This window comes from Lobosporangium transversale, assembly GCF_002105155.1.
Source record: "Lobosporangium transversale strain NRRL 3116 chromosome Unknown BCR41scaffold_45, whole genome shotgun sequence".
In the NCBI taxonomy this organism is placed as follows: domain Eukaryota; kingdom Fungi; phylum Mortierellomycota; class Mortierellomycetes; order Mortierellales; family Mortierellaceae; genus Lobosporangium; species Lobosporangium transversale.
In genome coordinates, this window is record NW_019029023.1 from 251,981 (window position 1) to 276,211 (window position 24,231).

At 41.2% G+C, this 24,231-nt stretch overlaps 7 protein-coding genes across 7 annotated transcripts; 4 read left to right on the forward strand and 3 right to left on the reverse strand.

Moving 5' to 3' along the window:
• Positions 1 to 112: 112 nt before the first annotated feature.
• BCR41DRAFT_389207 (hypothetical protein) lies at positions 113 to 2,191 on the forward strand. The gene is made up of 4 exons (XM_022028099.1): positions 113 to 337; positions 470 to 604; positions 804 to 930; positions 1,041 to 2,191. Exons 1-4 carry the CDS (start codon positions 236 to 238, stop codon positions 2,003 to 2,005), a joined length of 1,329 nt encoding a protein of 442 aa, XP_021877629.1. The 5' UTR covers positions 113 to 235; the 3' UTR covers positions 2,006 to 2,191.
• A 994-nt stretch (positions 2,192 to 3,185) lies between these two features.
• On the reverse strand, positions 3,186 to 4,269 carry BCR41DRAFT_167906 (hypothetical protein). The gene has a single exon (XM_022019690.1). It carries the CDS (start codon positions 4,018 to 4,020, stop codon positions 3,373 to 3,375), a length of 648 nt encoding a protein of 215 aa, XP_021877630.1. The 5' UTR covers positions 4,021 to 4,269; the 3' UTR covers positions 3,186 to 3,372.
• A 2,643-nt stretch (positions 4,270 to 6,912) lies between these two features.
• On the forward strand, positions 6,913 to 9,717 carry BCR41DRAFT_425114 (hypothetical protein; the record flags this gene model as incomplete). Its single annotated transcript, XM_022030538.1, has 2 exons — positions 6,913 to 7,115; positions 7,209 to 9,717. 2 exons carry the CDS (start codon positions 6,913 to 6,915, stop codon positions 9,676 to 9,678), a joined length of 2,673 nt encoding a protein of 890 aa, XP_021877631.1. The 3' UTR covers positions 9,679 to 9,717.
• Positions 9,718 to 11,826: 2,109 nt separating this feature from the next.
• Positions 11,827 to 12,436, reverse strand: BCR41DRAFT_400100 (hypothetical protein; the record flags this gene model as incomplete). The annotated part of the gene is made up of 2 exons (XM_022029120.1): positions 11,827 to 12,291; positions 12,389 to 12,436. The coding sequence occupies 2 exons, from the start codon at positions 12,434 to 12,436 to the stop codon at positions 11,827 to 11,829; spliced, it is 513 nt and encodes a 170-aa protein (XP_021877632.1).
• A 2,186-nt stretch (positions 12,437 to 14,622) lies between these two features.
• BCR41DRAFT_360889 (hypothetical protein) lies at positions 14,623 to 17,692 on the reverse strand. Its single transcript, XM_022025432.1, has 2 exons — positions 17,468 to 17,692; positions 14,623 to 17,377 (listed from the first exon to the last, which is right to left on the reverse strand). Exons 1-2 carry the CDS (start codon positions 17,671 to 17,673, stop codon positions 14,632 to 14,634), a joined length of 2,952 nt encoding a protein of 983 aa, XP_021877633.1. The 5' UTR covers positions 17,674 to 17,692; the 3' UTR covers positions 14,623 to 14,631.
• Positions 17,693 to 19,831: 2,139 nt separating this feature from the next.
• Positions 19,832 to 21,732, forward strand: BCR41DRAFT_311440 (Nop domain-containing protein; the record flags this gene model as incomplete). Its single annotated transcript, XM_022021036.1, has 4 exons — positions 19,832 to 19,993; positions 20,174 to 20,317; positions 20,476 to 20,742; positions 20,857 to 21,732. 4 exons carry the CDS (start codon positions 19,832 to 19,834, stop codon positions 21,730 to 21,732), a joined length of 1,449 nt encoding a protein of 482 aa, XP_021877634.1.
• A 306-nt stretch (positions 21,733 to 22,038) lies between these two features.
• On the forward strand, positions 22,039 to 23,868 carry BCR41DRAFT_340772 (hypothetical protein). The gene is made up of 4 exons (XM_022022211.1): positions 22,039 to 22,226; positions 22,382 to 22,504; positions 22,681 to 22,777; positions 23,080 to 23,868. The coding sequence occupies exons 1-4, from the start codon at positions 22,173 to 22,175 to the stop codon at positions 23,610 to 23,612; spliced, it is 807 nt and encodes a 268-aa protein (XP_021877635.1). The 5' UTR covers positions 22,039 to 22,172; the 3' UTR covers positions 23,613 to 23,868.
• The last annotated feature ends 363 nt before the right edge of the window (positions 23,869 to 24,231 follow it).

A 24,231-nucleotide genomic window follows, 5' to 3' on the forward strand; every position in this document is an offset into this window, starting at 1 on the left:
GTGGCTGGGTTTTGAATGGCCGCAGCAAAAAAAAAAAAAAAAAAAAAAATATTGTTCGTTGTTCGTGTGCTTAAAAAAGCTCTTTTTTCTTTTCGCTTTCTTTTTTTTTTTCATTATCACAAAAAAATAAACTCAACTCGTCTTTATACGACAACAACTGATCTATAACACTTTTCCATCCCATCCTATCCTTCCTTTCACATTTTAACACTCATATACAAAGACACATTCAAAAATGAGCTCAGCCTGGTTTGACGTTAGATGCAATTCATCCAGCTCCAGTAGCTTTGCCTCTAGACTTGGCATACGAGACACTGACACCGAACAGAATACCAGGGTAAGGAAAAGGCTTCAATCTTGACTCTTGTCTTGCTTTGTCTTGTCCTGCCTTGCCTTTCCTAGCCTTGCCTTTCCTTTTTTTTTTCCTTTTTGATTCTTGATATCAATTATACTAAAAAAACTCTTTCAGACATTAAAACAGCCTTCAATAGAACAGTTGGTTGATAAAGCACAAAGCAATGCTGGTCTGTTGTATGAAATGATCACAGCCATAAACGAACAGAGTGAGACTCTTTCCACCTTTGAACAAAACGATCTTATTCAGGTAAACAGAACTAGACTTTTTTTTTTTTTTTTTTTTTAATTTTTTTATTTTTTAAAGGGGGGTTTCGACAGTAAATTGTATGGTGTTGCATATCATGCATGACTTGCATGATAAACATGAATGAAATACTATGATTTTGTCACACGTAATGAACATTATATTCTGTATTTTTTTGAAAAAAAAAAAAAAAAAAAAAAAGACTTTATATCGCGAGTGCCAAGAAATGACAAATAACCTTAATGAGCGTATCTGGGAAAGCTCTGGCTCAAGTTCCATTGGACTATCTCAGTCTTCTGAATCCAATGTGAACGATGAGGCACAAACTGGTATGTATTGGACAAACAAAATGCATCACCTTTTTCTTTTATCACTACTATCATTACTAATTTATTGTTCTTTTCCTTTTTTTTTTTTTTTTTTTCCCTTTTTTGTAAAGTATTATTAATTTCATGCCTTGAACAGGTTCAAACTTCACTACGCCGATATCAAGAATGCAAGGATTTTTTGAGCGCTAAAGCGATGCAAGAGGAAGAAAATGCACTTGAACAGGCCTATGTGTCAACCCAGCCCATCGACCACATTCAAGTTCATGGACGTCATATTGACAACAGCAGCACTTTTGCTGCTGCTGCTGCTGCACTAGATAATCACAAAGCCAGTGATGACTATTATGATCATGGCTATGTCCGTGACAAAGAGGATTACGATCAAGGCTATACCATGGATCAATCATTCCTATCTCACTTTCGCGAATCAGACGAACCCTATGCTTCATGGCATTTGGATCCTCGAAAGGATTTCAAGGCTAACCAGTCAAAGCTGAAGACTGGGATTAGTATGGAGCAAATACGACAGCTTTGCAATGAGCGAAAGATGAAGAGATGGGTAGAAAAGAATCCTCAAAACAGTGTTCATGGAATCAAAGAAGATCCACTGAAGCTTAGGCCTGAAATGTTGACATTGGATGATGCTACCCAGGAAGACGACCTTTTGGAAGGAGCTGCGACTGAGGAGCCAAAGGAAGCTGAAGACCATGCAGAAGAATCAAGCGCTCGGCTGAAAGTAGAAGAATCAAAACCAACCACTTCATTGGAACTAAAAGAGTCAAAGTCAAGCTCTCCAATGGGAGTAGAAGAGAATGGAGGACAAAAAGAGAACTTTGAGTGCATTCAGACCAGTGGAGATAAGGGTAATGATGATATTGGGAACGAAGAAGAAGGTGGTAAAGCTGTGCAGGTGAAGAAGGATGAACAAGACGAGAAGGTATCAGCTAAGGCTGAAAAGGATGACGACAAGGACGACAACGACGACAAGGATGCTTTATCTGATGAATCATGGGAAGAAATCCCTGAGCATGGCATTGCGAATCTGCTGGTTGAGGATGAGAACGGACTGGAATAAGCGAGATGCAGCGTGGAACAAAATTTGTCATTGTCGCTGTTGTCGTCTCTGTCCTTATCATCCTGAAATACCAAGCCAAATACTATACTGCTATACTTTTGCTCTATCACTATTGACCAACGATTGTTAAGAGTTGTAAAATAAACAGAGATGGCCGCAGCGGCATAAATGGCGATGTGACTCGTGGCTACTCTTTTTCCATTTTATTTTATTTTATTTTATTTTTTTTCATATTGTCATGAATACTACAAAATCAATGTTCCTGAATCATTTTTACCGAGCAGGTCTTAAATTACTTGAGCAGATCCTCCTTTTTTTTCATGATCTCGGCAATCCATTGTTCCCTTTTCGCTTTCTCGAGCACTGTGCTCTTTCTTGCCTATCCAATTTGCAGTTGAAGAGACAACTCTGTGGTGGTGATATCCTGAAGAGAAAACCCCTCTGGCGCATGTTAAAAATAGAATGAATTGAATTCTAATCTTGATTCTATCGCTCATTGCGACAAGGTTGACAAGGTTCTCTCGCACAAATGCTCCAAGGCCAAGGTAGACAGACTTTCTGAAGGGCTTTGTGCGACTTTTATTTCCCCAAGCCGTTCTTTAAGGGTGCAAAATAAAAAATAAAAAAAATAAAAAAAAACCGTTGTTATGGTACTATTACATTCCCAAAAGAAACATCTTTATACATTTCACAGTTTGAAAGCCACCGGTAATCTTTCATTGAGGTAAGTTATGCACGACTCTTTGAATAACTACAAAGCAAATGCTCAATGATTAAATAGAATTATCTTTCAACAGCAAGCAGTGGAATAATAATGCTCCTGCAGGATGCCTTTCGACCACTACAGGATTTGAAAGCACAACTGAAAATACCATCGATCCAATCGTTGCTCTAGGAACCTTTTTTTTTTTTTTTTTTTTTTTTTACAAGCAGAAGAGGATATGGCGGCAAGCGCCGAGTTGGAAAAAGACATAAAGTTCATAGAGGGATTTAAGTAAAGCATGGTAGAGCGGATGATTTTGACAAAGTGCCATGAGGAAGGTACAAATGAAGGCTACTTCCAAGGCTACACAACCTCCAGCTCGATAAAAAGATAATTCAAACCAAAGGAGTGGGGATCCCCTAACATCTATCTTTAATACTGCGAGTTGTAATCATTTTTCATTTTTTTTATTTTTTACTTTTTTATTTTTACTTTTAATAGTATAAGTACATGGCCTTAAATTATACCTTGTTTAGCCCCTGTTCTGAGTATTTCTGATAACATCAGATCTACTTCCTCCCCAGTTAAATTCCAATACAGGTACAAACTTATCAAAGTCGCGTTGGTCTTGAGCGCTTCTGACAATGCGAGAGCTCCTTCATTCCTAATTTTGTTCTTCCACAAGCCCAACGTGGTTAAAGTTGTGTTGGTTTTGACCTCTAACAGTGCCAGGGCCCCTTCTTTCCCAACAGACTTGCTCTCCAATTCCAAATTGATCAAGGTCATGTTGGCCTTGAGTGCCTCCGAAAGTGCGAGAGACCCTCCGTTCCCAAATGGGTAGTCGTTTGAGTACGCCTCCGCCCGATAATTGCTCCATAAGGAAGGTGTTCCAGAAGCCCAAACTGGTCAAAGTTGAGCTAGCCTTGAGCGCATTTAACAATACTAGGACCCCTTTCTTAATTAGGTTGAACCGCAAATCCAAAGTGATTAAAGTCGTATTAGTCTTTAGTATCTCAGAGAATGCAAAGGCCCCTTCATTCCCAATTGAGTTGTTCGTCAAGACCAAAGCGGCCAAGGTCGCGTTGACCTTGAGTGCCTCCGATAATATAAGAGCTCCTTTATCCTCAATGTTGTTGAGATGCAAGTTCAAACAGGTCAATATCATGTTAGTCTTGAGTACCTCTGACAGTGCTGTAACTCCCTTCTTCCCAATTGGATTGGTATGCAAATCTAAATATGTCAAAGTGGTATTGTTCCTGAGTGAATCTACAAGTACCCGAAAAGCACTACCTTCAATCCTTCGAGGTCTCATCTCAAAGGATAATCGTTGAAGATGTGCCGGTTTTCTGCTTGGTAAATTGGAAAGTTCGATATGATCCGGAGATAGTACAATACTGATCGTTTCATTTTGCGGGACTCTATATTGCGTAGATATTGACTGTAGTCCCCTGGTAAAGCTCCCTTGAGAATCTCCAAGATCTAGTCAAAGAATCAATACACTTGATCTATCTAGTGCTTCCTCAAGTGCTTCAAGATCAGCTTTGCTCCATCCCCATTTAAGCGTGATATCCAACTCGTATACTTGCTTTGCATTGACCAAGGCATTATATTCTTCAGCCCTGGTTCTGGATCCCAATTTGTTGACCACTCCACCAAAGTGTGGGGCATACTTGCCACGGTTCACCTCCACAACATTTTTGAGCGCCATCTGTTCTCTCTCTCTCTATAATTCGAATGATAATGATGAGGATAAACCCATTTGACATGCCCTGTTTCTGTTGTTATTCTGTACAAGTTGTCAAGCTTGCTATCTTCATCATTAGTTTGAAGGAACGTTCTCACCTGACGGAGACCTGTTTCTTCAAGTAGTTCATAGTCATCAATTGTGTTAATGTTATTCAAGGCTGGATACGCCTTGGAGAGCTCATTCAAGTGGTTGAGTGAATGATCAATACAGTTTTTGCGATTTGGGACTGGTGCAAGAGGGGCAGCCAGAGGTATTCCTACTTTGAGGCACTGTAAAAGGATGACCATGTGTTTCCCATACTGTTGAAAGAACTCTGTGTTGTTTCGGATATCATATCATTCATGATTAGCAATGTGGATTCGGTTCCGGTTATCTTTGCTTGTCTTTACAGAGTGATCCCCCACATTCACATAGGAAGTGAAGGCGGAACTCGTTCCTCAAGACATTCATTGGGTCCCAATTGGCGTGGTCGAGAGGTAAAATGATAAAGAGTTGAGAGATTGGATACTCGTGTAGCTCAAAGACCTGAACAAGGATAGCTTCAGCTTCCTTTTGGAGTATAGCAAGTCTGTCGAGCGCTTGCTCTTGCAAATTTTTCATCTCCTCCTGCATCGCAAATATCTTCTCATCCTTCTCCATAGCCTCCAATTGCAGCTTAATCATATCTGATTATAGCTTAATCATTTCATTGCCCTATTTTCGGCTCTCATCAGCAACTCCTTAATCTCTTCGTACTGAGAGTTGGAGTTCTCGTTATTGTGAACAGTAAGAGATGAGTTGGAAGATTGAATAAGGTTGGATAATGACAATAGAGCGTCATGAAAGGCCAGATTTTTCGACTCTTTTGATATCGGCAAACGGGCGATAGCGTTGCTGTTGCTGTTATTATTGTTGTAGTTGCAGGACTGCGTTTATCCTGTAATGACATCCAGGATCTTGTCAGGATAGAGCGCAATACGTGGAGGTTCAATCCTAATGGAGTAGAAAAAAAAGTCGTGCCAAATTGGGTTCTCTTCTCTTTATTTTCCTTTCCAGAGCAATTGATAAAACAAATATGCCTGTTGTCATCAGCGTCTAAAAGGAATGGGATGGGATCCCATCCACCTTGAATCGATGTGCATCCAGAAATACATCTACAATGTCTCGCAGAAATTGTTGGTATTGAGGTTCTGTCATTTCGGTAATAATTCGAGGGATGATGATAAGATGAATTCTTTTTCCATTTCTCTATTTTAAGTAAGAGATGTGAGTGATCTAATGTGACAGCTGGATGTTTTGCTCCTGATTCTTTGCTTTCATCTTCATCAAGGATCAATCTGGAATCTGTGCGAGACGCTAAGGGGGAACTCAAGGATAAAGCTCTTCCTTGGATACCTCGCTCATAATCAGAAACGAAAATGATTGTCTTTTATACAAAATAGATTTAGATCTTTTAAAGATGCATTTGGCTTAGTATCTATCCCATTATGGTGTAATCGAAGGATAGAAAGAGCAATCCCTAGTCCACGCGCATACTTCAAACAGGACACAAACCCATGTATCCATATTGTATTTTTCTTTTTTTTTAAAAAAAATTCGTTCCTGTCGCTCCTGTCAATAAGAGAACCATTCACTATATAAAATCCTTTTAATTGATTCAAAACCTCGGATCCATCACATGGGCGAAGCACTGCACAATGTAGCCATATAATATATATTGTAAGCCAGTCACCTCATTTGTAAAAGATTAATCATCTTATTGCTCTATCTATACCCTTTATCCAAGAGTAATCCTAGTTTTTTAATTTCATTCAATTTTATTTTTTTCTTTTTCTCTTTTTTTAACAAACAGAGTTCGCACATGGACCAGTTGTGCTAAAGCCAAGACGATCGATCATAGCCACATGCCACACCTTAGCGGACGGATAGGAGAGCTATCCTTTACAGTGAATCTTCCGGGAGACGTAGCCTTGAAGCGTGCTGTTCAATGACCTTAACAGCGTTCGTGTATTCATTATGGTACTCGAGCGAAACCCAAGCTGGTTCCTCTTTGTTAATTGGGGATCCAAAAATACTAGATAGTAAATGGCAAAAATGCACAGGTTCATTGATCAGTCAAGTGCGGTGCGCTGTTATGGCTGTGCTGTTCATACTGATAGCTCAAGACGCGTTTTTTTATGGCTTGACTTGACCTCTATACTCACCTCTCTCAATCGTATCATCAGACTTTAATCATAGCAGGAGGGCAAACCATTAATTGCTGGTCTCAATCAATGCATCCTGACGGGATAAATTTACAGCACTCTGGGATGAAAATACAGCCAGCGGATTCATGCAAGATCAAGCATTATTTTCCCAGCCCTGCCACTTCAAGAGGCGAAGCTGAAAAACAATCAACTAGCATCTCCTAACATTGAGAAATGAGACAGCTTTTTCTCTTTTCTTCATCTTGTCATCATCCCTTGAATCACCACCGAAATGACAGAACCTCAATACCAACAATTCCGATACAACAACGTCCTCGAGGAAGTTTGTATCAGAACTGCCTCCATCTCCACAAGCAATGGCAACTTGTCGTGCTATGTGACCTTGCAAGACATTCGACAAGTGTTTCCAGGTGCGCACCGATTCAAACTAAATGGGCATCCTGTCCCTTTCCTTGCAGACCATAACGGCAACTGGTAAATTATATATAATTATGGCGACTTTGTCAATTGCTCTGAAAAATAAAAAGAACCCAATTTGACAATTTGGCACGTCTTTTTTTCTAATAGGATCGAACCTTTGCGCATTGCATCCTATCCTGGCATGATTCTAGACGTCTTTGCGGAAGTATCACAGTCCAGTAGTGGCAACAGCGAAAGCAACAGTAGCAGCAATGCCGTTGTCTATTTGCCGACATCGATAGACTCGGTGAATCTGACTGCTCAGGATCCTTCTTTGCCTTCATCAAACTTGGTTCAAGCTTACAACCCATCTCTTATTGCTCAAAGGTTGGAAGAAATTAAAGAGTTGGCACTAGAGGGGATTAAACTGCATCATCAAGCCCTTGACAGACTTGCCATCCTTCAACAGAAAGCTGATGCTATCCTTGTCCAGACCTTTGAGCTACATGAGTATCCAATCCCTCGACTCTTTATCATTCTGCCTGTTGACAGCACCAACTGGGACCCGATGAATATCTTGAGGAACAAGGTTCGCCTTCACTTCCTATGTGAATGTGAGGATCGCTCTGAAAAGGCAAGCAAAGACAGCCAGAAGAACAAAACCCATCTTGCCAGACATGAAGGATATGAGATCCGAAACAGCACAGAGTTCTTCCAAAAGTATGGGAAATACATGATCATCCTTTTACAGTGCCTCAGCGTAGGGATGCCTTTGGCTGCCTCGCTTGGGTCAGTCCCAGATCTCAAAGCCGGTATTGATTATTCACTCGACTATATGAGAACACTTTCTGTTGAGTATCCGGCCCTGAAAGACATCAACACAATCGAGGACTATGAAGCACTTGAAGGAGCAGATCTCCGAGGACTGAGCAAATTCCTTCAAACCAATGATGAAAACAGGCAGCTTGGCAATTTGTACAGGACTACGACCGAAAGGGGGCATGTCAAATGGGTTTGTGTCGATCACTATCGCTCAACGTATAAAGAGAAAGAACAGAAATCGTTTGAAGATGTTGTGGCGATGAATGGAGGCAAATATGACTCACAGCTCGGTAAAGTGGTCATTGAGTTGGAATCTAGGATCAGAGCTAGAGAGTTCTTCGAAGCCTTGACCAAAGCTAAACATATTTACGAGTTGGAGATCACATTCAGCAAGGACTGGGATTGGACCAGGACTGATCTGGAAGCGCTGAAGAATGCACTAAGCGTATCGAGTGTATCGATCCTTCGACTTGACCTTGGAGAATCTCAAGGAAGCATAGTCAGGAAACTACTTTCAACAAGGCATGAAAAACTTGTAGGCATCATAGAACTTAACAATATGAAGACGATTCATGTTGTACTTCCTCCGGAAGCCAAACATCTTTCCAATCTACAAAGCGTAAAATCGTCACATCTTCACAAGTTATCCATTGGGATGAGGCCTCGAAGGATGAGAGCTAGTGAATTTCCACCGCTTATAAATTCACTCGAGGCTTTGGCCACTTTGGACTTAGCATCTAACTCGATTGGGAATAAAGAGTCCCTCGCACTTTCAAAGGCACTCAAGACAAACACCAGTCTGACCGATTTGGTCTTGAGTTACAATTCAATTGGGGATGAAGGAGCTCTGGCACTGTCAAAGGCACTCAAGACAAACTCCAGTCTGGCCAATTTGAACTTGATGAGCAACTCTATTGGGGATGAAGGAGCTCTGGCACTGTCAGAGGCACTCAAGACAAACTCCAGTCTGAGCATTTTAGATCTGCGAAGGAACTCAATTGGGAAGAAGGGGGGTCTGGCACTCATGGATACGCTCAACAGTGGCACGGCTTTAAGCACTTTAGGTTTGTGGGGCAGCTTAGTTGGAAAAGGAGAGGTTCATGCGCTGTCAGAGGCACTCAAGACTAATACCAGTCTGACCAATTTGAACTTGTACGGCAACTCAATTGGGAAAGAAGGAGCTCTGGCACTGTCAGAGGCACTCAAGACAAACACCAGTCTGACCAATTTGAACTTATACAATAACTCAATTGGAGATGAAGGAGCTCTGGCACTGTCAGAGGCACTCAAGACAAACACCAGTCTGACCATTTTGGACTTGAGTTGGAACTCAATTAGGAATGAAGGAGCTCTGGCACTGTCAGAGGCACTCAAGACAAACTCCAGTCTGACCAATTTGAACTTGTACGGCAACTCAATTGGGAAAGAAGGAGCTCTGGCACTGTCAGAGGCACTCAGGACAAACACCAGTCTGGCCAATTTGAACTTGACGGACAACTCAATTAGGAATGAAGGAGCTCTGGCACTGTCAGAGGCACTCAAGACAAACACCAGTCTGACCAATTTGAACTTACGATACAACTCAATTGGGAATGAAGGAGCTCTGGCACTGTCAGAGGCACTCAAGACAAACACCAGTCTGACCGGTTTGAACTTGTACAATAACTCAATTAGGAATGAAGGAGCTCTGGCACTGTCAGAGGCACTCAAGACAAATACCAGTCTGACCGATTTGGACTTACGGTACAACTCTATTGGGGATGAAGAAGCTCTGGCACTGTCAGAGGCACTCAGGGCTTTAAAGGTTTCTGTATGAGGAATACTTTAATCGATAAGTAAATAACTCTGGTGCTGTTAATGCCGCTTATTATTGGCTGGCGTTGATTTAGTTGGTTGGTTTGATCATTGAAGTAGTGATGAGGTCTTAGTGGTTACGGATAGTAGTTTGATTTGGATTAAAAGCTGACTTACGGCAGCTAAGCGTCCGTAGCAGCGCTGCTTTTTTTTTTTTTTCTTTTTTTTCTTTTTTGATCGATTCTTCCTCCCCTCGCTTGCTAATGGCTCTAGCATGCGTGGATTATTGAAAGCTCATCCTTTTGTAGCCTCTCTCTAAAGGCAAACCAAATATGGCCATCAAATGCATTATAAAGACAGAGAGACGTGTGAGCATCAAAGAAAAGTGTCCAAGGGAATTTGGGTTTTCTATTTATTAGCCCCAAGGGAAACTAAGAGAAAATAAGATGGGGAAATATCATCCCGTCATCAAAGGATGGGAACCACGAGTGTTCCCTACTCTTCAGTATACCCTAAAGAAACTTATAAACTGTACAGCAAGACCGGACGCTTGCTGAATCAGATGCAAAGAGTACCAAAGAGGATATAAGTGCCAGAGACATCTAGAAGTGTGTGTGGCAGTCAAAGTAGGGTCCTAACGAAGGAGTAGGCTGTTGTGGGATGTCATCCCGGTAAGGACCACCTAAAGTTAGACAGAAGAGAACTAAAAGGCGATGTTCTCCACTGAGGCCATAATTGGTAGGAGTGAGGTCCTTTGGCCAGAAGCTTTATTACAAATGGTTGCAAAAAAGACACGCTGAATGGGTGGTCTCTAATTGAAGGGTCTACATAGAGCAACCTAATACATATTTTTTTTATCCATACATTTTTCAAAGCAGTTTTTCTTTTATGCTCATCTCTACGCCTGTGAAGCTCCAAGGTCCTCCTTGGCATATTTCTATAAGTCCTGTAATGAATGACTTTGTAATAAAAGAAAACAGAGACAATATATACTCACCATGAGAAATATATTACTCGTATATAATGAGTCCAGTTTTATTATTATTATTATTATTATTATTATTATTATTATTATTATTATTATTATTATTATTTATGGCTGTGAATCTTGAAGAATTCGACCTTCTGCTTTTTATTAGATTTGGCATAGCAACACTTAAAGTCCTATATCTTCTTACATGTTCATGCTACAGTCGTGATTGCATAGAATGTGTTTTATGCTGGAGACAGATATGAAGTCAAAGTGACTAGCCATCAAATGAAGATGAAGGCTATTTTTCCAGTTCAGTTCTTCAGCGAATCTCCCAACAAACAATAAGCCCGATGCTAACAGATACCACAGAGCTGAGGTTACCCAATTGTACATTATTGGCGAGAAATAACCAAGAGCGGGGCAAATTTTGTAAAAATCCCTTCTAGTCTTATTGTGCCATACACCAACACACAAAAAAATGAGTCCAAGGTAACCGATCAGTCAACTTTTCTTTTTTGCTACTTAGGAACCTATCTATGTATATAGGCACTGGCCATACTTGTAGTAAATAAAGCCCCCATCTATATACGCCAAAATTGTGTATGGTTTAATTTCAACTTGACCCCTTATTATGCCAGTTCAATATAGACTTTCATTAAACCTCTTGTGCCTCCATGACATCCTAGATAAAGACCTTTATCGCCTGAAGGAGCTAAGAAGGGGTCATTAGTGCTATACTATGTCCGATAGGGTAAATTCAGTAGTATTCAAAGCCAGCAGGATCAGGCGTCATCGCAGGCGATGTACGATTCGAGAATGGGCGACACAAAACGCGTAGTGGCAGTAAATAAATTGGAAACAATGTTGATATTACTGCAAGTAAACAACAATAACAACAACAGCATCTTATCTTCCATGAAGAGATCACCTTGAAGGGCCAACCAATCTGAGATCTCCCAGGAGGATCGACTCAGCTTCTGGATGTAGGAAGAAGCCTGGCGACTTGTGAAGTATTTCTTCCCACCAAAGGTATGTTGGTCCCTTAGGCTGCAGGCAGTAACTTTTCACTCATGTAGACAAAATGGAGCGGGAGAAAAAATTACACATGTCTCATTTCGCGCATTTTTATTTTAATTTTATTTTATTCTTTTTTTATACAGATAACGTAAAGTATATGTACCCAAAGCTGTGTCCTGTTTAGTGCCTGGTTCTGAGTGCCTCTGATAGAGCCAGGTATACTTCCTTCGCGATTGACATATGACTCAATTCCAACCTTGTCAAAGTGGTGTTGATCTTGAGTACCTCTAAAAGTACGAGAGCTCCCTCATTCCCTACTGAGTTCCGAAACAAGTTCAAATTTGTCAAAGTCTTGTTGGTTTTGAGCGCCTCTGAGAATGCGATGGCCCCTCTGTTCCCTACTTTGTTGTCCCCCAAGCTCAAGTCTGTCAAGGCGGTGTTGACCTTGAGTGCCTCTGAGAGTGCGAGGGCTCCATTCTTCCCAATCAAGTTACTCCCCAAGCCCAAACTTGTCAACGCCGTATTGATCTTGAGTGTTTCTGAAAGTGCTATGGCTCCTTCGTTCCCGATTGAGTTATTCCACAGGCTCAGATTTGTCAAAGCCTTGTTGGTCTTGAGCACTTCTGAGAGTGCGAAGACCCCTTCCTTGCCAATTGAGTTCCAAATCAAGTTCAAACTTGTCAGAGTCTGGCGCGTAATTGCAGAATTTATGCCCTTCAGTTATCGCACTGGATCATCTCACCAATCGAAAGCTCTGGGATATGGGATCGATGCTGCTACCAGCCACCATCCCTTTGCATCATGCGAGTGATACCCTCAGTTTCACTCTGATATTATATTAATATATCAGCATTTCTATTGCAAGTTTTTTTTTTATTTTTATTTTTTTATTTTTTTTTATTTTTGGATAAATGCATTCTATACCCTTCCAAAAATAATCAGACCTCAATGGCGGGTATCTTCAGTCCTCGATAAATGGTAAAACCAGACCTCAATGATACAGTGGTCATCAAAAGTCATTCAATGATTTTGAATTTTTAACATTCTCATTCCTTTTCTTCATTCTCATCTAGCATGTGGCTAGTATATTTGGGGTAGTGCATTTGTTCCCCACACCTCATGATTACTTTCATGTCTCATTCCTAATTATGACTTCATTGTGAAATAAAACCAATTTCAATTTGACCTGTCTATTGAATGACTTTGCTGATTTTGAATGTTGATTGCAAAAAAAACTTTTTCACTTCTCTTTTTTCTACCAAGATTACCTTCAGCTATATCTTCATACACCTCTACTTACAATTAACATTCCACATCGCTTAGTATTTATTATGAGGAGGCTTTCTATGGGAAAGGTACAAAATGCTCAGGCCTTACTTCGACAAGGGAAGTCTACAAGCGAAGTGGCAAGGCAACTTGGTATCTCTATTTCATCGGCAATAAGGATCAGGAGGGACGTCAAGGACAATATTCCTAAACCCAGAATGGGCAGACCCTCATTGGTTTCCCCTGCTACCAAGAGGGTAATTGCACGCGAGGTTGATACGGGGAAACTTAGATCCATTCTGGCAGTTCAAGAATACATCAGATCGAGCCATGGAGTGCATGTCAGTGTAGAGACTGCCCGACGCTATGTAAAATCAGAGGGTTTGAAAAACTATGTCCGCCCATTCAAGCCTAGGCTGACAAAAATGCAGATTGCGAAAAGGAAGAATTTTGCCCTCAACCACCTTGACTGGACTGTTGATGACTGGAAGCGAGTGATGTTCTCGGACGAAAAGCTTTTTGTAAGGCTAGGGTCCTTAGGAGGAAGAACACAATATAGGCGACCCGGCCACAGGTCTTTAGAAGATCGAGATGTTAGAGAGGGATCAAGGGGAGCACATAACAAACCTATGTGGTGGGGCTGTATCACTTATCATGGTATAGGCGATGGTTGCAGGATCCCTGTCACAGTTGATTCCTCTTTATATGTTGATGTTCTACAAGATTATGTCCTCGGCTCATGGAAGTGGTATGGCCAGGACCCTGAAAAGTTAATTTTTCAGCAGGACAATGCAAGTGTTCATACGAGTAGGATGGTTAAAGAGTTCTTTATTAAGTCACACATTACCACTTTGGAGTGGCCTCCAAATTTTCCTGACCTCAGCCCTATCGAGCATGTATGGGCCTACATGGATCATCGACTCAAGGGATATGAGAAGGTACCAAAGGATCTGGATGAACTATGGGAAAGACTACAGGATATCTGGACATCTATTCCACCTGACTTCCTTCATGAGCTATATGAAAGTATGCCACGAAGGGTAGAGGAGCTTCATCGCAAGAAAGGAGGTCGTACACATTACTGAAGAACAGAAAAAAAAAAACAAATAAAGCAGTGCTCCTATTCGGTTTAAAATTTTGTCAATTATGATGTTTCAGATTAAAAAAATAAATATCAATTGACAAAATTTTAAACCGAATAGGAGCACTGAAATAAAGCAAAGCTCCTGTTTTTCTTCAAATGTCATTCAATGAGATGCCAATAATTGGCATTCATCTAAATTTTCAATTAGCAACAGGAGCTCATTGACATTGTAGTAGGCGTGACATTGTCGATGGTCGAACTCGCTACGTAAGTTTCATTAGCGACAAGCAAGATCAAATTGGAGAAAGGAATGAGAATGTCGAAATTCCTAATTCATTGAATGATTTTTGATGACCACTGTATGTGAAACAATCATAGTTTTCGTATGCTCGAGTAAAACCATTCGTCTTCTGCATATGAATATTTGACCTGATTTCAGCTTGTTGTGTACTTTTATTACTTGCGGAGATCCTACTTAAGATGGCTTCCTTCAAGCGTTCCATGCTCACTCAACAATGGCTTTTATGAAGCAAGCAATGTGCGGATTATGGGCAAGGGACTACATTTTGTTATCCAAGGAGAAGGATTAAAAACCAACGTTACTGTGGGTCTTTTGGTTGCCGCAAGACAGTTGTTTATTTGTAATAAACTACGTATATTTCCCTTAACCACTCAACACACGACCAGACAATGTGGGCCCATACCAGGCATAGGGCTCCACGGATAATGCTCAAGGAAGGGCCAAAGCGATATTTGGCCTGTGCACCCTTGTCAACGGAGATTGGAGTGTTGTCCCCTAGTTTTAAAGTGGTCAAAGTAGGACTGAACTTGAGCGCCTCAGCCAGTGCCAAAGCCCCTTCCATCCTAATCGGGTTTCGTTCCAAGCCCAAAGTGCCCAAAGTTGCGTTGACCTTGAGCGCCTCTGACAGCGCCAAAGCTCCCTCATTTCCAATTGAGTTGCGATGCAACTTCAAGGTCGTCAAAGTCGTGTTAAGCTTGAGCGCCTCTGCTAATGCCAAAGCTCCTTCATCCCCAATTGAGTTCCAATCCAAGTCCAAAACGCTCAAAGCCGTGTTGGTCTTGAGTGCCCACGATAATGCCAGAGATCCTTCATTTCCAACTGAATTCTCTCTTAAACTCAAATACCTCAAAGTTATGTTAGACTTGAGTGCCTTTGAGAGGGCTATAGCTCCTTCATTCCCAATTGAGTTGAGCCACAGGTCCAAAGATACCAAAGTCGTGTTAGACTTGAGTGCCTCTGATAATGCCAGGGCCCCTTCATCTCCAATTGAGTTCCAACTCAAGTCCAAGATAGTCAAAGTCACGTTGACCTTGAGCGCCTCTGACAGTGCTAGAGCTCCTGCTTTTCTAATTGAGTTACGATTCAAGTCCAAAGTGGTCAAAGCCGTGTTTATTTTGAGCGCCTCTGACAGTTCCAGAGCTCCTCCATCCCCAATCGAATTGCGCTCCAAGCCCAGAGTGGACAACGTCGTGTTAACTTTGAGTGCCTCTGACAGGGCCAGAACCCCTTCAACTCCGATTGAGTTCCAACTCAAGTTCAGGGTAGTCAAAGTTGTATTAACTTTGAGAACTTTCGACAGTGCGAGAGCTCCTTCTTTCCCGACTGAATTACAGCTTAGGTTCAAGGCGGTCAAGGTCGTGTTAGTCTTGAGTGCTTCTGACAGCGCCAGAGCTCCTCCCTTCCCGATTGAGTTCCATGTCAAGTTCAAAGTGGTTAAAGTCGTGTTGTCCTTGAGTGCCTCTGCCAGTGCCAGAGATTGTTCGTTTCCAATTGAATTCCAACCCAAGTCCAAGATGGTCAAAACCGTGAAGACCTTGAGCGACTCCACAAGTACTTGGAAATAACTGGCTCCAATGCCTCGAGGCCTAATCTCAAAGGAAAATTTTTGAAGGTGTGGCAGTCTTTTGGGCTGTAAAATAGAAAGCTGTAGGAGGTCCTGGGATAAGACTATATGAATTCTTTTCAGATTGTTAAGTCCAATGATGCGAGTAAGTATTATTCTATAATATGTGGGTGTTGAGAATGCTTTCCTGTTGTTACTATCTTGACATTGGTCGAGCTCAAGTCGAAGGGTTGATACACTTGAAGCCTTTAGTGCATTTCCAAATGCTTCAAGCTCAATCTCGGTCCAATCCCAGCTGAATGTAATATCCAACTCATGAACACATCTGACATTTCTCAGAGTACTGAAGAAATCCTCAGCGCCAGCCCTGGAGCGCAATATAATAGTCGCTTTATCAAGGTTTGGGTCGTATTTGCCATTATACACCTTGATTGAATTTGCAAATACTTCCTGCTCTTTTTCTTTGAATGTCGAACGATAGTGATCGACACAAATCCATTTGACATGGCCTGTTTCGGTCGTGATCCTGTACAAGTTGCCAAGTTGTTTGTCTTCATTGTTGATCTGAAGAAAAGTGCCTAGCTGCTGAAGATCAGGTCCTTCAAGTCCTCTGTAGCCTTCAGCTATGTTGATGTCGCTCAGGCTCGGATACTCAATAGAGAGTGCTTTCATATACTGAAGCGAATAATCAATCTTAGCATTTGCCAGCCTTGGGACAGATGCCAAAGAAGCGGACGACAGTATCCTCAACTTGAGCCATTCTAAAAGGACAAGCATGTGCTTTCCATACTTGCGGAAGAACTCCGTGCTATTTCGGATCTCATATCCATCATGTTGGACAATATGGATTTGGTTCTGGCTGCCCTTGCTAGGAGTTACGATGTGGTCGTCACATTCGCAGAGGAATTGAAGGCGGACCCTGTTTTTCAAGGTATTTGTTAGATCCCACTTTATATGTTCAACAGGCAGAAGTATAAACAGTCGAGGAAATAGAGAGTTTTGTAACTCAAAAGTCTGGAAGAGGATAGTATTAACATGCTTTTGGAGGATGGCAAGCCTATTGAAAGCTTGCTGTTGCAAGCCAATGATCATTTCATCCTTCTCTTTAGCCTCTAACCGTAGTTTCAGCATCTCGTCGTCCTTTTGTTTGGCTTCCAGTTGCAGTTTCAACACCTCCAGTTGCAGTTTGAGCATCCTGTCATTCTCCTCAGCTTTCAATTGCAGTTTAGCCATCTCTGATTGCAATTTAAGCATCTCGTTGTCCTTCTCTTTCACTTGCAAGAGCAACTCTTTAATCTGCTCAAAGCCAGGATCGTCCATATCGATTTGCGCGACATTATGAGCTATATGAGATGAGTCCGAAGATTGTAAAGAAGAGTCCTGAAGAGTCGAATTTTCCGACCATCTCGATGTTGGCGAGCGGACGGCGGAGTTGTTTTGGCAGCTGCTCTGCGGTATTTCTGTAATGACATCCAGGACCTTGTTAGGGTAAAATGCAATACATGGAGGTTCGATTCTAAAGGAACAAATAATAAACAAACAAAAAATCATGTCAAACTGAGTTCCCCTTATTTCTCTTTGATAAGGGACCGTGAAAATGGTATACCTGTGACCAGTAGAGTGAACAAGGAATGGGATGGACTGTCCATCCAATTTGAATCGCTGTGCATCTGGAAACAGCTCTCGAATGTCTTCCAAGCGCACATGGCAGAGCGAGTTGCCATTGCCTGCATCGGTAGAAGCAGTTCTGACACAAACCTCTTCAATGATGTTCTCAGTCCTTCGGAATTGTTGGAATTGAGGTCGTGTCATCTCGGTGATGGTTCAAGGAATGACAAGATGGTTTCTCTGTTTTTGATAACAGCATGCGGCTCTTTTTTTTTTTTTTTTTTTTTTTCTTGAACTTCGCCAAGGGAGTACAAGGCTTGATTGCTTGTCCCACTGGTCGCGCTTTCATCCAAGGATACAGTCCATTTGCGTCTTTGCGAGCAGAAATGGCTTTCGAATATTAAGTATAAGGCCCACAACAGCTGAAGACATGATCGGGCTATTAGTGTAGCCAACATAGTGGAATTAGCGCGTTGCATTTGGGTGATCAATAAATTGTGCGTTTCAGTGTACGCTCTGGAGATTTTTAGTATACGGAAGTCTGGGTTATGAATAAAACAGATATAGAAATTGGGCTTTGGCGTACTCTATCTTCCATCTCTATATCTATCCTCATGTTTACACCCGGTCTCGTCTATGATGCATATTGTCTTTATCCTTGGCAAAGATAACTAGGCAAATACTGTTCAACTGCTTTGTTTTGTTTGTTTTTGTAATTTAGTCAGAAGGAGGACTCAGAAAGAGCTTTTTGCTGAATTCAGAGTCGAAAAAAGTGTTCCAGGATATGAATGACTTCACAACAGTTACTTTACGATCAAAATCTTGAAGAGATAATCTTGATCTGTTGCACCATAGTAGGCTCGCCTTTGGTTTGCTCGTCCCAAGTTGATAGCGGGTATCGACCGACCCAATGTGAAGCGTAACAGATGGATGCTTTGCCTTCTCTTTCCCGTTTAGCATTGAACAATGCTGTCCTGGTTGTAATCTCACCTGGGGTGAGGCCCTTATTTAGGCAAACACAATTATCCAATTCTTTTGCTATCCTTACCCTTTCTACAGCGTTACTCTGCCTTTACTTCGTCTTCTCTTCTACAGCCCAAATAGGCTAAGCTGGAGAGTTTCGTCAAAGGAGCTACATAATTCATCATGACTTCCTCATCAGAAGGGAGAGCCTCCAAATCTCGCTTTTGCCATTGCAACTCGCATAAGCAATCCTTAATATATTGGGTCTGTGTGGTTGGGAAACATTTGGAGGGTAGGCATAACTGTAGATGATCATGGAGTAAGGCTTTCGCCCCGCCCTACTCAGGGCATTCCCTTATGGGATTGCACAGACGTGGGTATGGAAAGACATAAGAAAGTTTGACCAGACTCGAATAGGTACTGTCCCTAGTAAAGTGTTTTAATCTGTCCAGTCATTAAACTGCCTTGTTACGCGTCACTTGGTCAATCTCTGGATACCGATGAAAGAGGCCGTGATCTGTGATGGAAATGGTCTCCTTGATATTCTGGTAGGCATTGACATTGGCCTGGCCGACGAAATGATCAATGTGAGTGGTATGAAGCCTCAATGACAACTTTTTAGAGATACAGTTACTGAGTACTCAATTTAACGTTTTAAATTAAGACAGTGGTCCGTGCTTTTTTTTGACAAGGAACAGCCCATTGGCATTACCAACGTGGCAATATTAAATACGAAGGATAAGTGTTTAGTGATCCATGCATAAATTATGGAATATAAAGCTGTATCGTGCCTCTTACGTTACACTAATGTCGTGGTAGCATTTTTTTATTTGTCCACTCCCGTTTGTTGGCTCCAAGTAGGAGGGGATAAGCTAGACCACATATTGATCTCATGGCGTGTTGCTTATTAAATGGTCTACCTCCACACTACCTGCGAGAGTTTTAGAAGATCAGAAAATCAGTGTCTGCAAGCATACTTCACCAACCTGGATGGTGGCTTATTTTGACCTAATATTGTTAGTCTTTTTCCCCTATAGGACGGCCATCATTCGAATTGCTTTTGTGTTGTGCGTTGTCAAGGCTCAAGATCTGATGAAAAGAGCACTTTTGCCTCTAACTTTCCCACTGATAGAAATTTTGAAGAAAAAAAAAATTTGTAAAGATGTAACTTAAGGGTAGTCTGTCAAAATCTTTGAACTTTCGCCCCACCCCACAAACATTATTAACACACATCTTTTTTTTATTTTACAATTTAGCAACAACAACATTAATAATGTCATTAGCAGACGACTTTCTTGCAGATATCGATTATGAGGAGGCCGAGACCGTCACTCAGGTGCAAGAACCAGCACATGCAGGCTCATCCTCTTCTCGACAGAATCAGAATGGAGATCATGACATGGAGGAAGATGACAATAACAATGACGACGACTTTGACCCTGACATGGAGAGCGAAGAAGATAGTGCACTTGCCGCTATGATGCGTGATGTCCAGACTGCCAAGAATGCTAGGGATATTGCAAAACTGATGGACTCTACAGAAATGAAATCTATTTTGCGGGTAATGCTGAATGGAATAATATTCTTTTTTTTTTTATTTTTATTTTTTTTTATTTTTTTGGATTGCAATTTAGGCTCACTGCCTTCTCCTCCTCCTCCTCCTCCTCGTGCTTGCTGCTCAATGATCTAACACAAAGCGTTTTTTTTTTTTTTTTTTTTTTTTTTTTCCTGCTCTTAATAGGATATTGCACATTACAAAACTGAATCAAAGTCAAAGGAATCAGAAGTCTCGGGCATGGTTGAAGATGATCCAGAATATCAGCTTATTGTTAAAGCCAATACGATTACAGTCGCCATTGACAATGAAATCCTTGTAGTTCACAAGGTAAATGAGGCAAACTGGACTTTGGAATTTCACTTTTGCAAGACAATTTTATCTCGTTTTATTTTATTTTATTTTATTTTTTTAAAAAAAACGCCTCAATCCTATAATGTCGATCTTATATTTAACAGATTTCCATTTCTAATACCATATTTCAATAGTTCATCAGAGATCATTATGAACCCAAGTTCCCTGAGTTGGAGACTCTTGTGGCTAATCCCCTGGATTATGCAAGGACGGTTAAAAGGATTGCAAATCAGGAAGATATCACCAAGGTGGAGTTACACGACATCTTGCCTTCAGCAACTGTAATGGTAGTTGTCGTTACAGGAACTACAACGGAAGGAAGGCCATTGACTGAGAGCGAGTGGCAAGCTTGTGAAGATGCATGTAACCTAGCTTTGGATCTCGAGAAAGCAAAACAAACCGTAAGCATTTTGTTTAGAGAAAAAAAAAAAAAAAAAAAAAAAAAAAAAAAGATCGCCTAGTTTTACTTAATGACACTAATTTTTCTACTTAATTTTCTCATATCAAAATTATAGATCATTGAATATGTCGAGTCTAGGCTAACATTTATCGCACCTAATCTTTCAGCAATCATTGGAACAGCAACGGCTGCAAAATTGATGGGTCAAGCTGGTGGTCTTACAGCTCTCAGCAAAATCCCTGCATGCAATGTTCAAATCTTGGGCAAGGATCGAGTGTTGAACAGTGCGCTTTCCTCTGCATCACAGGCCAAGCATGTAGGGTTTATCTACAGATCGCCATTTGTCATGGCCATGCCAGTCGAGGTCCGAAAGAAGGCGCAAAAGATGATTGCAGCAAAGTTGTCTCTTGCTGCGAGGATTGACCGTATGCATTCATATCCGGACGGATCATGGGGCCGTAAAGTTAAAGAAGAGATTGAGAAAAAGATTGAGAAGCTTTTGGAGCCTCCACCATCGAAGAATATCAAGGCTTTGCCTGCACCTTTAGAGGCACCCAAGAAACGGCGTGGAGGTCGGAGAGCACGGAAAGAAAAGGAACTTTATGCAGTCTCTGAGATGCAAAAGCTCAAGAACAGAGTGGAGTTTGGAGTTGAAGAACAGGAAATTATGGGCTATGGTACGACAGAAGGACTTGGAATGTTGGGACAAAACCATTCAGGGCCTGGTACAGGTGGGCGCATCAGAGCAGCTCAACAGAACAACAGAAACAGAGGCAAAATTTCAAACAGGAACGCAGCGAGGTTGGCGCAGTATGGAGCCAATGCCAATGCGAATGGCTTGGCGACTGCAGGAACAGCATCTTCCATTGCTTTTACACCTGTGCAAGGAATTGAGTTGGTTGATCCTACAGCAGCAGCAGCCAAGATTAAGGCAGCGAACGAGAAGTATTTTGGCAGTGGCGGCTTCTTGAAAGTTCAGGGCAAGAAATGAAGAGGTGTAATGCGGTTGAGTGATAGAAACAGCAAGGTGCAAGTTGCGGGCTGATCCATTTTGTCTCCAAATGTAAAATAAATGAATACAAATTAATGATAGAATGCTGATAAAATGAGTTTTTATGCATGGGGCAACGCGAATTAGGTTAGGAAAGAGCACTTCCAATGGTAATCAATGGGAATCAATGTTAATTGACGCTTCCGGGAAGAAGCCACGCTGCAGGTTCAGTATGCAGATGCATGATGATAAAGAAGCTTTTTTAAACTCCAGTGTCATACGATTGAATGATTTAAAAGAAATTTTCTTTCTTTTCCCCTTTCCCTCCTTCCTTTCCTTTCCTTTCCTTTCCTTTCCTTTCTCCCTATTCCTCTTTCTCCACTCACATCGCCAATCGAAAACAGTTTGAACATCACCAAGAAAAGTACTATACAATCAACATGCTTATCAAAGAGTACCGCATCATTAACAATTGCTCCAATGCTGAGTACCAGGTGTGGAACAGGTTTCATTTTCATTCTTTTTTACATTCTCATTCTCTCATTCTCCTCATTCTCATCCTCACCCTGCACATGCAATAGCATCTAATCACTTTTTTGTTTTATTTATTATTATTATTATTTTATTTTTTTAAAAAATAATAAAATAGGTTGCTCAACTGTACAATGTCGCTGAAATGTCAAAGGCCGAGAGCGGTGGCGGAGAAGGTGTCGAGATCCTAGTCAACGAACCTTATGATGATGGGACCCGTCAGGGCCAATTTACACACAAAGTAAAGTGATCGAAAAACATGAAACTGTCCCAATATCTGTCAAGATCTTTTTTTTTTTTTTTTGTTCTTGTTGTTGTTATTTGTGGTTGCAAAATAAAAAGGTGCACGGTTTTTTTTTTCTGATGAAACAAAGGGTTCTTGGGGTTGTGGGAAATTTGCTTTTCCTCTGATTATAGATTTATCATCTGGAGTCCAAGTTGCCAGGCTGGATCAGAGCTCTTATGCCCGCTGGTGCTACAAAGTGTCAAGAGAGGGCCTGGAATGCTTTCCCCTGTAAGTCCTGTCTTGGAGACATTTATAAAACAAATGAGGAAGAGAGAGAGAGAGGTTGGCAATTTGGATGTGATGTGAATGAAATGGCTGTGTTCTCTCCTGTGCTCTTTTTTTTTTTTTTTTTTTTTTTTTGGGCTGCGGGTTTATTGTTTTATTGTTCTCGTGGTCTTCAACAAACTCACAAACACCACGTAATACACCATGCTGACCATCTTCTTTACCCCCCCTTCTTTTCTATTCCTGCCGGTACTACTTTTTTTTCTTTCTTTCTTTCATATTATTTGCTACAACATAACCATTAGGGTGCAAAACTGTGATTACAAATGATTACATGAAGGAGTCGTTTTCTGTTACGGTCGAGTCGTTTCATGTGGATGGTGATCGTGGCCAACTGAACAATGCACTTAACTTGTCACAGGATATTTTGAAGCAACGTGAGGTTATTACAATTGACGTTGCCAATGATCCAAAGTCATACTACCTTCAGACATTTAACCCAGTAAAGGAGGATGTGACAACGTTCAGGTCAGAAAAGGCGCTTCGTGGTCCATTGCAAGGTCAATGGTCCAAGACTTGTGATCCTGTCATGACATGCTACAAACTTGTGTCGATCGAATTCAAGTGGTATGGGTTGCAGACAAAGATGGAATCATACATGCACTCTGTTGAGCGTGATCTGTTTACAAAGTTTCATCGTGAGCTGTTCTGCTCAATGGATGGTTGGTATGGACTTACGATGGAGTCGATTCGTGAGATGGAAAAACGAACAAAAGAAGAGTTGGCCCAAAAATTAGCCACTCCTCTTCCTCCTGCAACAGGTGTGCAACCGAAGTAAGGCTTATTTTGTGGACCCGTTGAACAAATAAATACTCTGTTTGTAGCATGAATTGACCAAAATGTTCCCGAAACAAAGCTGCTTCAATTTTATTTTCTCCTTGAGCGATTGATAACCTTCATTCTCGACAATGGCACACCGAAAACATTGAATCTCATTTCTATTGGTGTTGTAAAGATCTTTCCAAGGAAGCCATATCGTTGATGAATACAGCACTTTATAATATGTATAATAATATTAATAAAACACAGACCCTCTTAGTCTTGCTCGCAGGACATTCGCACATTCATATTTCTACCGCAATTCGCCACTTGACGCCTCAATGGATGGATGGACCTTGTACTTAATTTGGTGTAAATGAAAGAAAAATAGAATATTAAAGATGATACCTGGTTTCTTTTTCCTTTTTTTTTTTTTTTGTCCACTGGACTAAGTAAACATAAAGACTTGAAATAGCAACACTTCCGAAGGCACATCATGCTCCATCTTGGAAGAAAAGAGAGAAAGAAAAAAGGGGGATAATTATGGCCCTGGCTCTCTCGGATAGTAAGCCTAAGTCGTCATGTTGTTGGACTTGACTAGCTATTTACTTCATGAGGAGCGTAAAGATATGTTAACA

Bases quoted from the DNA above. Each gene is read 5' to 3' on its own strand.
- BCR41DRAFT_389207 (XM_022028099.1), top strand. From the start codon at position 236: ATGAGCTCAGCCTGGTTTGACGTTAGATGCAATTCATCCAGCTCCAGT. The intron at 338-469 runs GTAAGGAAAAGG...AAACTCTTTCAG, and splicing joins ACACCGAACAGAATACCAGG to ACATTAAAACAGCCTTCAAT. The intron at 931-1,040 runs GTATGTATTGGA...TTTTTTGTAAAG, and splicing joins GAACGATGAGGCACAAACTG to TATTATTAATTTCATGCCTT.
- BCR41DRAFT_340772 (XM_022022211.1), top strand. From the start codon at position 22,173: ATGCTTATCAAAGAGTACCGCATCATTAACAATTGCTCCAATGCTGAG. The intron at 22,505-22,680 runs GTAAAGTGATCG...CTCTGATTATAG, and splicing joins AGGGCCAATTTACACACAAA to ATTTATCATCTGGAGTCCAA. The intron at 22,778-23,079 runs GTAAGTCCTGTC...CATAACCATTAG, and splicing joins GGCCTGGAATGCTTTCCCCT to GGTGCAAAACTGTGATTACA.
- BCR41DRAFT_167906 (XM_022019690.1), bottom strand. From the start codon at position 4,020: ATGAGACCTCGAAGGATTGAAGGTAGTGCTTTTCGGGTACTTGTAGAT.
- BCR41DRAFT_360889 (XM_022025432.1), bottom strand. From the start codon at position 17,673: ATGACACGACCTCAATTCCAACAATTCCGAAGGACTGAGAACATCATT. The intron at 17,378-17,467 runs GTATACCATTTT...TTGTTCCTTTAG, and splicing joins GTTCACTCTACTGGTCACAG to AATCGAACCTCCATGTATTG.